The sequence below is a fragment of the Saccopteryx leptura genome, chromosome 1 (assembly GCF_036850995.1).
Source record: "Saccopteryx leptura isolate mSacLep1 chromosome 1, mSacLep1_pri_phased_curated, whole genome shotgun sequence".
In the NCBI taxonomy this organism is placed as follows: domain Eukaryota; kingdom Metazoa; phylum Chordata; class Mammalia; order Chiroptera; family Emballonuridae; genus Saccopteryx; species Saccopteryx leptura.
Window position 1 is genome coordinate 301,421,686 of NC_089503.1, and position 12,691 is coordinate 301,434,376.

General features: G+C 41.1%; 1 protein-coding gene and 2 pseudogenes across 2 annotated transcripts in view; all 3 read left to right on the forward strand.

Moving 5' to 3' along the window:
* NTN4 (netrin 4) overlaps nt 1-12,691 on the forward strand; it is a 113,843-nt gene that overhangs the window by 39,159 nt on the left and 61,993 nt on the right. For both annotated transcript variants that reach the window (XM_066357331.1, XM_066357340.1), the window contains exon 3: nt 2,052-2,330. In XM_066357331.1, coding sequence (XP_066213428.1) covers nt 2,052-2,330 — 279 coding nt within the window. The remainder of the gene's footprint in view (nt 1-2,051; nt 2,331-12,691) is intronic.
* LOC136382138 (small ribosomal subunit protein RACK1-like) lies at nt 4,706-5,508 on the forward strand (annotated as a pseudogene).
* On the forward strand, nt 5,615-6,762 carry LOC136382836 (aspartate aminotransferase, mitochondrial pseudogene; annotated as a pseudogene).

Below are 12,691 nucleotides of genomic sequence, written 5' to 3' on the forward strand. Positions count from 1 at the left end.
AGTTTATCTAAAGCCTACTTTTTAATAATAACTTTACTTTCATACTACAGTTGATGAACAACATGGGTTTGAACTGATTGGGTCCACTTATATGTGAGTTTTCCATAAATACTATAAATGTAGTTTCTCTTCCTTATGATTTTCTCTAGCTTACTTTATAGTAAGAATTCTAAACATTTTATTCTCTAGCTTACTTTATAGTAAGAATATAGTACATCATACATATCACATACAAAATATGTGTTAATTGACTGCTTAAATTATTGGTAAGGCTTCAGATGAACTGTAGGCTATTAGTAGTTGAGATTTGGGGGAGTAAAAAGTTATATACAGATTACTGACTGTGTGGGAGTTAGGCACCCCTAAACCTCACCTTGTTCAAGAATCAACTGTACTTGGTTTTCAAAATATTTCTGTGTATGTCAACTATAATTCAATTAAAAAAAACATATTTCTGTATTTTTTGGTTTTTTGTGTGTGAATGGAATTCTAAAATATTTTAAAATTTTTTATTATTTATTTATTTTAGAGAGGAGAGGGAGACACAGAGAGAGAGAGAGACAGAGAGAGAAGAGACAGAGAGAGAGAGAAGGGGGGAGGAGCTAGAAGCATCAACTCCCATATGTGCCTTGACCAGGCAAGCCCAGGGTTTCGAACCAGCGACCTCAGCATTTCCAGGTTGACGCTTTATCCACTGTGCCACCACAGGTCAGGCTTCTAAAATATTTTTAAAAAGCCAAGAGGTACTGAAGAATTCTTTAGGGGAGATTTGTGACTCTTATTACATAAACTAACGATATTGCTTGAGGTTTTTGTTCTGTTCTTTTTTATTTGCATAATAAGGTATAACTTAATGTTGGCCTCCTTATCATACTGTTTCATGTTGTAATATGCTTTGGGATTCTTTTCTTATATTCCTTGGTTTTTACTGGCAGTGATTTCCTCCCCCACCAACTTCCACTTCCCCAAAGTCACGGGCACACTCGGGAATTTGGCACCACCCCACCCTGGGCCCCTTTTATTTCCACCCTATAATGTACCTTACACACATGCCCAAAGTCTGCCCCTCTAAGCCTTCTTCCCTCTGGTTTTCTCCTCTGGACTTAAGTTTTAAACGGCCTTTATGTCCATCTATACAGTGAACCTATACAATAAAAACAGTCTTGCAACTTAATTCTACTTTGCATCTAATCAAAAGTACTGTTAACTGATTTGATCAGTCACCTTACTGACCATGTCTGGGTTTATGTGACTTTTGATTAATTTCAGAAATCAAATCTACCCTCAAACAATTGTATGTTTACTACCAGCAAGGATATGCCAAAAGAGTGCCACAAGCTTGGAAGGCGATACAGAAAAGAAGAACCAAGAATATTAGTGGTAACAGGGACCCTAATTAATAACTGACTAGTCTTTGAAAGGGTCCTGCCTCATTTAGAAATAGAAGTATTTGGATCTTGATTTTGTAATCACTTTTTAACTGGTTTTCCTGTATCTATTCTTCACCCTTTATAATCCATTCTCCTCATAGAAGCCAGAGTTATCTTTTGTAAGACTATAAATCAAATCATATCACTGGTCTGCCTACAGGCTTGTAGTGGCTTCCATTACAATAACTCTGCCTTGGCCTGCAAAGGGTTACGCTCAGGATCTGTCATGCACCGTCTCTGTCCTCCTCTCCAAACATTGTCCCTTTGTTCCCTGGACTCTAGTCACATTGGCCTTGCTGTTCTTCCTTGAATAAACCAAGTTTGATTTATTCACTTCAAGGGCTTTAAACATGCTCTTCCTTCTGCCTAGAATACTCTTCCTCCAAGATCGTTGAGTGGCTGCCTTCACTGCAAGAGTTCATTCTCGGCGGGTTACTCAATTTATGATCCTTAGAGTGATGGGGCAGCTCTTCCCCAGGTGTGATCAAGGGCTAAAAACCTCTTTAAGCATATCATGTACAGATAACAGAAAGTATAAATCACACCACAATGATATGGAGCAAACAACCCAGGGTTTGCACACAGTCCTCTACATTCATGGTATTTTCTTCTTCTTTACAGGTTATTTTCCGAGCGTTGTCACCACCATATGACATGGAGAACCCTTACAGTGCCAAAAAACAGGAGCAGCTGAAGATCACTAATCTTCGTGTGCAGCTGCTAAAACAACAGTCTTGTCCCTGTCAGAGAAATGACCTGAACACAAAGCCTCAATATTTTACTCACTATGCAGTCTATGATTTCATCGTCAAGGGAAGCTGCTTCTGTAATGGCCATGCTGATCAGTGTGTACCTGTTGATGGTTTCAGACCTGTCAAGGTCCCAGGAACATTCCAGGTGGTATGTAAAACAAGTTCTCACCGATGCCAGACAAATCCCAAGTTACCCTCAGCTTTGGGCACTCGTAGTCTGAAGTTCCCTGAGAGCTGATCTGTGTTTGCATAGTGTTTCTTGTTTTCTTCTCTGCTGCTTCACTTCTCCAACTTCATACCTGTCCTATGAAGTGCCTATTAACTTGTTTTTTAGTCTTTAATTTTAGAATTATAAATAGTCAAGCATGATAACAAGATTCCTTGGACAGCATCAATGCCAGTTTTTAGTACCATGACCTTCAGATAGAAAGTGTAAGGTGAGCAGTAGGAGAGGTTGGCATAATCATTTTAGTGGCATTATCACACAGAAGCCAGCTTTGACAATAAATGGGGACCATTGTCGAGTAGATTTTTATAGTGGAAAAAATAAGAACTTGTCTAATGCCTGGTATCTTTTGCTGTTCAGCCAATCGAATGAATAATAATTCTCTATACAGAGTGGCCTGACCCTCTCTCTCCTCAAGACAGAGTAAGCTCTCATTCCTCTAGGCTCACACATCCTCTTGTGCAGAGGTCCCCAAACTACGGCCCGCGGGCCAGATGCGGCCCCCTGAGGCCATTTATCTGGCCCCTGCCGCACTTCCGGAAGGGGCACCTCTTTCATTGGTGGTCAGTGAGAGGAGCACATTGATCATCTCATTAGCCAAAAGCAGGCCCATAGTTCCCATTGAAATACTGGTCAGTTTGTTGATTTAAATTTACTTGTTCTTTATTTTAAATATTGTATTTGTTCCCATTTTGTTTTTTTACTTTAAAATAAGATAGGTGCAGTGCATAGGGATTTGTTCATAGTTTTTTAATAGTCCGGCCCTCCAACGGTCTGAAGGACAGTGAACTAGCCCCCTGTGTAAAAAGTTTGGGGACCCCTGCTCTTGTGCTTTCTTCTGAACTTTACCTCTCTGCATTGCCTAGGCCCTAGGAGATCATGGACTCCCTGAAGACAGAGACTGTGATCTTTGTATCCCAGAAACCCAGTGTGCTAGCTGAGCCAGAAGTAGGCCATTGTTAGGTGTTGGATTGAATGGTAGCAGCATAGGAATAGAGATATGATGAAAAATTACTGTCATTGTTTGTTCTCACCTCACCTTCTTTTAACCTACTAGCTTCTAGACACTAATGGATCTTTGAAGTAATATTGCTTCAAATAAAGGATGAGATGATTTGTTATACCTAAGTTAATTGAGTTTGTGTATGATTCAAATAGAAAATAACCCAGATATTCCAGAGACATGTCAACCTACTGGACTATAGTTTGTGTGAGGTAGAATGCTAGAAATTTCTGCCATTTTAAGTGAATTAGTGACAGTAGAGCCTACAGGCTACAGTGGACTGAATGTTTGTATCCCCCCCCCCCAATTCATATGTTAAAACCCTAATCCCAGTGTGATGGTAAGTGGAGGTGAGGCCTTTGGGAGGGCCAGTGTCCATAACGGAGGAAGCCAGGCAGTTAGCTGGCTCTCTCTATGCCATGTGAGGACACAGGGAAAAGTTGGCAGCCTGCTCCCTGGAAGAGATCCTAACCACAACTTGACCAGGTTGGCACACTGCGCTTCGGCTTTCAGCCTTCAGAGATGTGAGGAATTAATTTCTGTTGTTGATAAATCACCCAGTCTATGGTATAGCAGTCTGAACTGATTGAGCTGACGGAGATGCTGGCCTTTGTTTCCTCAACTGTCTGCTATAGTCCGAGCTGTATAAGATACCTCAGGGTATCTTTGGGCAAAAGGACAGACACAAGAAGGCCACTATTACATGGTCAGAGTAGGCCATACCTGTAAGCAATTAACTTAAGAAACAACCTGTGCCTGACCGGGCAGTGGCGCAGTGGATAGAGCGTCGGACTGGGATGCGAAGGAACCAGGTTCGAGACCCCGAGGTTGCCAGCTTGAGTGCAGGCTCATCTGGCTTGTGCAAAAAGCTCACCAGCTTGGACCCAAGGTTGCTGGCTTGAGCAGGGGGGGTCACTCGGTCTGCTGAAGGCCCGCGGTCAGGGCACATGTGGGAAGGCAATCAATGAACAGCTAAGGTGTCACAATGAAAAACTGATGATTGATGCTTCTCATTTCTTTCCGTTCCTGTCTGTCTGTCCCTATATCCCTCTCTCTGGCTCTCTCTCTCTGTCCCTGTAAAAAATAAAGAAATGTTTAAAACAAAAACAAAAAAACAACCTGAATGGCTCCGATCAACCAAACTAAATTACCAGAGTTCTCAAGAGCCTTACAAAACGTTCATGTGTGCCTTTAAAAGCAAAGCAATAGTCTCTTTTTTTTTTAAAGTAAGGCCTCTGAACGTTCATTTTCAAAGAGATAGCAACCCTTTCTAAGGCTAGAGAGAAAATTCTAGATGGTTCTATTACATTCTCTGTGTGTATGCAAATACACTGCCCAGAACGAGAACCACTCGCCGGGGGTATATTGCTTCTGCTTCTCACCCAGCAGCAGCAGTCCCATTATTGTCTCCTGTGGCTGGGACAAGCTGGGCAAGGTGTGGATCCTGTCTCAGCTGCAAGCTGAGGACAAAGCACAGTAGCCACCGAGGCTACCTGAACACTGTGGGTGTCTCTCCAGATGGTTCCCTCTATGCTTCTGGAGGCAAGCGTGGCTAGGCCTGCTGTGGGACCTCAACAGACAGTGAGGACATCCTAGACAGTGGGGACATCATCATCACCTGTTCTTCAGCTCTGGCTCTGGCCACCATGGGCCTAGCCTTAAGATCTGGGCTTAAAGGACATGATCATTGTACATGAAATGAAGCGAGAAGTCATCAGTCCCAGCAGCAAGGCAGAGCCACACCAGTGCACCTCTCTGGCCTGGTCTGCTGATGGCCAGAACCTGCCAGCCATATCAACAACCTCATACAGGGATGGTAGGTGACCATCAGCACCCATTATAAATATACTGCTCACAAAAATGAGGGGATATTTCAAAATGAATATGAAGCGATAAAATATCCCCCAATTTTTGTGAGCAGTATATATTCCAGAGCTTTAAAAATAAAAAATTAATAAACTGGCTTTCTGACATAAAAAGAAAACAAATTTTGTTAATTCTATTAAATTCAACAAGGGATAATAACACAGAGTTAACAGAGACTTTTGCAAAAGTCTTAAAATATAACTATTTTGTACAATCTTCTGCCAGCACTAAAACTGTCAACGATGAGCCCACACCCCTGTGTCTCTGCCTGCTGGCCTTCTGCTCCATCCTGTCACTCCCCCCTGGTGCCCCCCATCGCTCTGATACACTCAGCTATATGCTGTCTGGGGTCACTGCCACCCTCCTCCCAGGCCTTGCTGCCTTGGCCTCTGCCTCAGCCAGCTTCTGGTGGGCTCGTGTGGAGATGGTGGCCCCAGATCCCAGCCTAGGAGTCACAGCAGCCTGTAGGAGAGAGAGCAACATCAAGAAGATGAGTCTGGAAGGTGGTGCCTGCCAGGATGATAACAGAAAGATTTACATGCACCCTGGACAAAGAATACCTGCCCATTGCTGAAATGGCTGAATTTTACAAGACATCTGCAGAACTAGCTCTGGATGAAAATAGCAAAGTGTTGAAAAGTGGCCAATATGTCACTATGCTGATCATTTCTGGAACTGGGGCTGTAAGGATTGGAGCCAAATATCTGCAAAGAGTTTTTAAGTTCAGCTAAGATGACTCTCTGCCTAAACCATCCCAAGGAAATTGCTCACCCGTCCTCAGGGATGCTGGCATGCAGCTACATGGTTATCTATATTATGACTCAAGGCTTGTGGCTTTGACTTCATAGGCACTAAGAAGGGTGTTTCAGAAATGCCAGAGCAAAGTGTTCTCCTGCACAGCTGTGCCCACAGTCTCAAGAGAATGAACACCATCTTGAGCAGTGAGAGGAAATAGCAACAGTAGTGAGGAAAAAGAACCTCTTTGTGTTTTTTGACATGACCTACCAAGGCTTTGCCAGTTGTGATGGTAACACGGATGCCCAGGCTTATGTGGTGAGCATGTGGCAGCCCTCACTGCAGTCTGCAGAGATGCTGATGAAGCCAAAAGAGTGAAATTAGAGTTGAAGATCTTGATCTATCCAATGTGTTCCAGCCCTCCTCTCAGTGGGACCCAGACTGCCTCAACCATTCTGACTAGCCCGGATTTTGAAGATAGTGGTTGCAGGAAGTTAAAGTCAGGGCCAACGTCATCATTAGCATCTGGACTCAGCTGGTCTCCAACCTCAAGAAGGAGGCCTCCTTCCACAATTGGCAGCACATTCCTGACCAGACTGGCATGTTTTGTTGCACAGGGCTAAAGCCTGAACAGATGGAGCAGCTGAACAGGGAATTCTCCATCTGCATGACAAGGTCAGCCACAACTCTGTAGCAGGGGTGCCCTCAGACAACTGGGCGACCTTGCTCATTTACCAGAACACCATGTGATTTCCCTGGTGAGAGGGAACAAAGACAACCTCCTGTCTTCAGCCTCCTCTGCTGTTGTGAGATTCACATGGAGGATGAGGGAGGGTGGATGGTAGTGAGCGGACCATTTCTTTTCACCACAGTGCTTAACACTCAGTGGTTGAATGTGTTTCTAAGAAAAGAACGTGAAATGGGGCAGAGGCATCCATGGCTGATGTCTGGCTCTAAACTGAACTCTCCCGCATTCTTTTAACTCCAGCTTTTCCAAAAGAGTTTACACGTGCAAGAAAATCGCAGCCTCTACAAACCTGTCAATCACCATTGCAATATTGCAGAAGCTTTAACTGAGACACATTATGGTGTTGGGGATTTCCTCTATAGACCCAGCGTAGGAAATAGCCTATATTAGAGGCTTTGTGGAAAAGACCTACTTCTAACTAACAGTTCACCTGTTCTGTCCTCTCGTGACTGAACAATCTTACCAACAGAGAGTATTATAGAAGTTGTGTTTTGGAAAACCAGATGTTTTAATGTTTCTCTCTCCTCTCTTAGCACTTCTGTTCTCCTCCTTAGGCACAAAGGTTTATAACTAGTCTAGATTTTCATACTGTTCTACTACTTGACTGACCATCAACCCCATCCTCTTAGGATTTACTTATTTGAAGACTGAAAAACATAACCTACTATTCATCCGATACCCTCAGTTTTCTCTGCAAAGAATAGCAGAGAGTAGGCAACTGCCTTTTATTTTAGCATCCTCTCCAGTGAGTGGTTGCTTCCTGTTGGATTTTTGCCTCTGCCCAGGTGGACCTCACACTTTCATTCAGCATGGTGTTCGGTCACTCATCTCACATCATGAGTCGGGCAGTGCAGGGGAGGGTCAGGAGAGAGGTTATTCTGGGCTCTGGTTTTACCCAGTGTATGCTGCCAGCTGGGCTCAGGCTTCACCCTTTGGAAAGATGACCATCATCTGCTCTAATCATGTAAACTTATTACAGCCTGGTTTCTCAGTTACAATAAATTTACTGTAGGAACCTTCTCCCTTGGAAAAACAAATGAGAGAGAGAGAGAGGGTGTGCCCTGGCAAGGTTACTCAGTTGGCATTGTCCCCATACACCAAGCTTGTGGAATTATCCTTCATCAGGGCACACACAAGAATCAACCAATGAATGCATGAGTAAGTGGAATAAATTGATGTCTCTCTCTTTCTCTCTCTCTCTCTCTCTCCCCCCCTTCCTCTCTCTCTCTAAAATCAATACATTAATATTTTTTAAATTAAAAAGAGAAAACTGTCAATCTATAAAGAAGATCTGAATAACCAAGTAAAGGAGATTATATAGTGTTTTTTCATTTCATAAGGATGTCAGAATGAGAAGTTTCTATTCTAGAGACCCTATGGGATGAATAAAGAACCCTCATTTCCTTTACTAATCTCAAGCTACTTTGAAATTGGAAGCAATTTCCTTTTAAAATAATACTAGTTTTGTGACTTCCTGCTCCCCAGCTTTCATATTAATTTCAACTTCTGCAGCAATGGTGGTAACCCTACTGCCGTAACTATAGCATGTGCTGAAACCAGGCAAGAAGTCACATAGGCAAGAAACAGACTGTGGTCAAGGCTATGTTGGCATCCAGGGATCCAGTTCCATGAGATCCTTGCTGTTTCTATTGTAAGAAAGGAAAGAAGGAGAAGAGAAGGAGAAGGAGGAGGAGGAGGAGGAGGAGGAGGAGGAGGAGGAGGAGGAGGAGGAGGAGGAGGAGGAGGAGGAGGAGAAGGAGAAGGAGAAGGAGAAGAGAGGAGAGGAGAAAGGAACCTGCAAGCAACTGGACCAGCAGAGGTTTATTATTATGATGATTGCTTAGTTGGGCAAATTTTACATTAAAAGCATAGTCTTTTGCCTCATGAAGAACATGGTAATAAGGTCAGTTGTCCTCCCATATCTGTGTATCTGTGAACATCATCCACTATAGGTATGTAGAAATAAATAACTGGGTTTGTAAATTGTGCCTGTAGAATGGAAGGCAGATTCTCAAGACATGCTACTGTTTTACTAGTCAGCTTGCCCTAGGCATGGGTGTAGAAACCTGACTTTTGTTAGCACAGTTTTTCATTATAGAAATCATTCTCAAAGAGTTGGTCCCTCAACCAGCAGCATCAGCGTTGCCCGGGGACTTGCTAGGCCCCACCCCAGACCTGCTGAATCAGACACTGTAGTGATGGGGCCCGGGAATCTGTGTTTAACCCTCTGTGTGACTACCGTGCTTGTTAAAGCTTGAAAGCTGCTGCTTTATAAACAGCTGCAACTAATTTTGTTTTCATGTGCTATAATTTTTGATAGCTGAGGATAGAGAATTAAGTAGTTAATGGAAATGATACTTTGTTTCCTAAGCTATACAAGATTTTAGGGTCATTTTCCTTTTTTGGGAGAAGGAAGTAGGAAAAGAGACAAAGTGGGAAAGAAGTCGACATCTTCATTTACCTTAAAACACTCCTGTGTCTTTTAAAGAAGTGTCCCCTTTTCCATGTTTGTCCTTATTAGATCCGTTCCACTTATCTTTTGTCAGTTCAACTTTTTGTCCCTTTTACTAAAAGGCAGAACAATCATTTGTTTTTGTTTTTCACTGGAGGGTAGAACACTAACATTGGAATCAAATAGACCTGGCTTTGACTTACCACCCCATTTATTAAGATAAGTCTCACTGAACCTCTGTTTCCTAAAAAGAAAAAAAAAAAAGATGGTCATATCTATCTCATATAGTTATTGTGAGGATTGAAAATGTGATAACCAATGGCTAGGGCATGGTAGACACTGCTTACGGTGACTGCTGTTATTATAGTGTATAATATTATCTCAGCCACTTCCTCGTCTTCTTCCACATATTCTTCTACCCCAATAATGACAAAAATAAATTACAGCTTATGTGCTGCTTGACATGTGTACAGGGCTAGAGCAAGGAAAATGGAACTTTGACTCCAGCCTGCTGGGATCCCAGAAATTATGTGAAGAGAAGATCTCAAGCTTCTTATCTTTGCAGCTGCACAAGACTTATTTAGTTCTTTTTTCCCTAGCAGCTGGTGATTTTACAGCTGTTGAATGATGGATGATAAGAAGGAACATGGAAAGCTTTATTGTTTTACCAAAAGTATTATCCACTGGATAACACAGAAGCCTTAGAATAACACAAAGAAGTGTTTAAATATCTTGAGTTACACTTGTGGAGGTTTTTTTTTCTTTTGTAATCAGAAACTCAGTGTAAAAAGAGGTTCAATATTTTTACTGATGTGTTCAAATCTAAGAGGAACATTGAGACCTATGGAACCATGTAGTGGGGTTTGAGGAAAATGTTACTTAGCTGTCTAGCTGTGTCAGACAGGATTTAGAATCATTTTATACAGTTTCATGACAGGTTTAAGACCATCATTCTTACTGTTAAAAAGAATTCTTTACTGTGAATATGCAAAAAGTAATAATTAGAAAGCTCTTGTCTCTTCCAGGTATTAGGGGAAAGAACAGAGGGTTTAAAAATAATAGTTATTACATAAGCATTTAAAAATATTTTTATATAGTAAAACATACACTCATGTTTGAAAATGAGCACCTGTAAATTAGTTCCATGTCTTCTCAGCAGAGAAAAAAATTATCATAGGTCACAAATACACAACAACTGGATGATATGTTATCATCATTTTCTTTAATAGATGAGGAAGTGAGTCTTGGAAATGTTATCTGACTTCTCAAAAGTTAAGAAAGGGTACAGCCACAGTTTAAATTCACCTGTCAGACACTGAAGCCCATTCTGTCTTTGCTATTGTTGTGTTGTTAAAGATTTGGATCTAACCAGGGTTGATATTATGCCAAGAGCAGAGGAAAAAGAAGGGATAAAGAACAGGAGGGACCAGGGAGATAGGGATGGTCTCAAGGGCCTGATTATCATGATGGACTGTAGAATCTAAGCTGAGCACGGAGGAGAGTGAGGACACAAGAGAGCAGAGACAATTCCCACCACCAAAGGTCAGCTGTCTTAGATTTTATAAAGCCTTTTCTCATGTATTGTTTCGCTAGATCCTTACTACAACACTGGAAATAAGTATTTTTATTTCAATTATTCAGATAAGGGAAACTCAGATACAGAGAGATTAATTTACTCGCTTGAAGTCACAGTAATAGGACAATAATTCACAATCATTACTGTACCCCCACCTCCACCCCCAACAGGCTACCAAGAAAAAACTCTTATTAAAAAGACTCTTTTTTAAAGGGATAGGTAATCTATCCACATCATCTACATTTTATTATGAAACCAGAAATTATGATTGATTCTCTCTCTTCCCTTCTATTCAGTAACTAGTGAAATGACTCAGAGGGAAGAAAGAAGAGTCAAGAGATAATTCTGGATAATGTACAAAGTAAATAATTTAGAAGTGGCTCTCCTTTGGGGGGCTATATATCATCTTTGATGGATATTTTTGGATTAGGGAAAGGGATTTCTGGATCTGTAATCCTACTTTCATCTCTTGCCCTAAATAATTTTCACTGTGAAAGAAAGACAGCAGCAATCCTAGTTATTTCATTTTGTCACTTCAGATCTGGCGGGATGGATACATGAAAGAGGGCACAACGTGGTTTTCTTAGTATTAACAAAAAATAGAACCTGACAACTTGATACTTTTAGTATGAGACTGTTCTCAATCCATTCCAAGCTCTTAACCAATGCTCCTGTGTAAGTATGGTATAGTTTTGCGAGCAGTCCTTTGGCAATGAGTAACGACAGATACCACAGAAGGTGAATAGAATGTTTTATATCTCATTTACTACCTCATGTTTCCCAGTAGAAGGGCAAGCCAGTAAAATATGTTCATGGATGGAAATTATTAGTGTTTTGACTGTAAAATTTCCAACTAATTTAGCCTTATTTTCTCTCTAGACAGTAAGACATGTTCTCCTTTAATGACGAAGGCTTCTCGAGATTGCTCTTTTGATTGGATGATCGGGAAACCATAAGACTTCAGAAACGGAGGCATTACAAAATAATTTTGCACTTATGAAAGAAATCTCACTGAGGTTCTTTTTAAGGGCTCCCCCAGAACCTTTAAATATTTATTTATAGGCCTTTGACTATTTCACAGAGAGGTTAAAAGATAAAAATACCTGAAAGCTAAAATGTTGGTGTTAGAGCTGACATCTCTGAAAAGAAAATATTTATATAAACCAACAGGAAAGTAAGGCTGATTCTCCAAATGTGATATTTGTACATTCAACTTTTCATGAACATGCTTTGCAGAATGTGAAACACATGTATGTTTAAGGTCAAAATTGGGGCATCATCAAAGTACAAAAATCAATTTCTTCAACAGGTTCAAACTGCTTGTTTTATAGATTTGAGAAAATATAAGTTAAATTTGACATTATTCTCACCATGAAGTGCTCCTTAGCTATTTCACTTTGCAATTTTTAAGTGAATATTTCCTTTTCAGTGTAGCAGTTTTGCGTACATCCTACAGATAGTTGGGAGCCTGGAGTCTGAGCTCTGGGTCAGGAAGCCTAGTCTCCCTATTTAACTGCTAATATAATGGGGTGAGGGGGAAGCTTCATAGAAAGAGAAAAGCTGGGGTTACAGATAGGCATCTCACTTCTGGTTCACAGCCCCAGCTCTCACATCTCTAAGGTATTTCATTTGTGTCTTGCCAATTTTGTAAGAGCTGGAAATGTACTTCAATTTTTCCTAAAACAATTACATTCAGTAGAAGATTAACTGTAATTTAAATCCTTAGTTCCTCTTAAAAGAATTTTTAGTGACCAGATATATAAGGTTAAAATACACACACACACACACACACACACACACACACACACACGTGTACATATACATCATAATTATTCCACTAGACAGAAAATTCACGGCTACTTCAAACAGTGAGAAAAACAAAGTCTGTTAATCTTGGCATTCA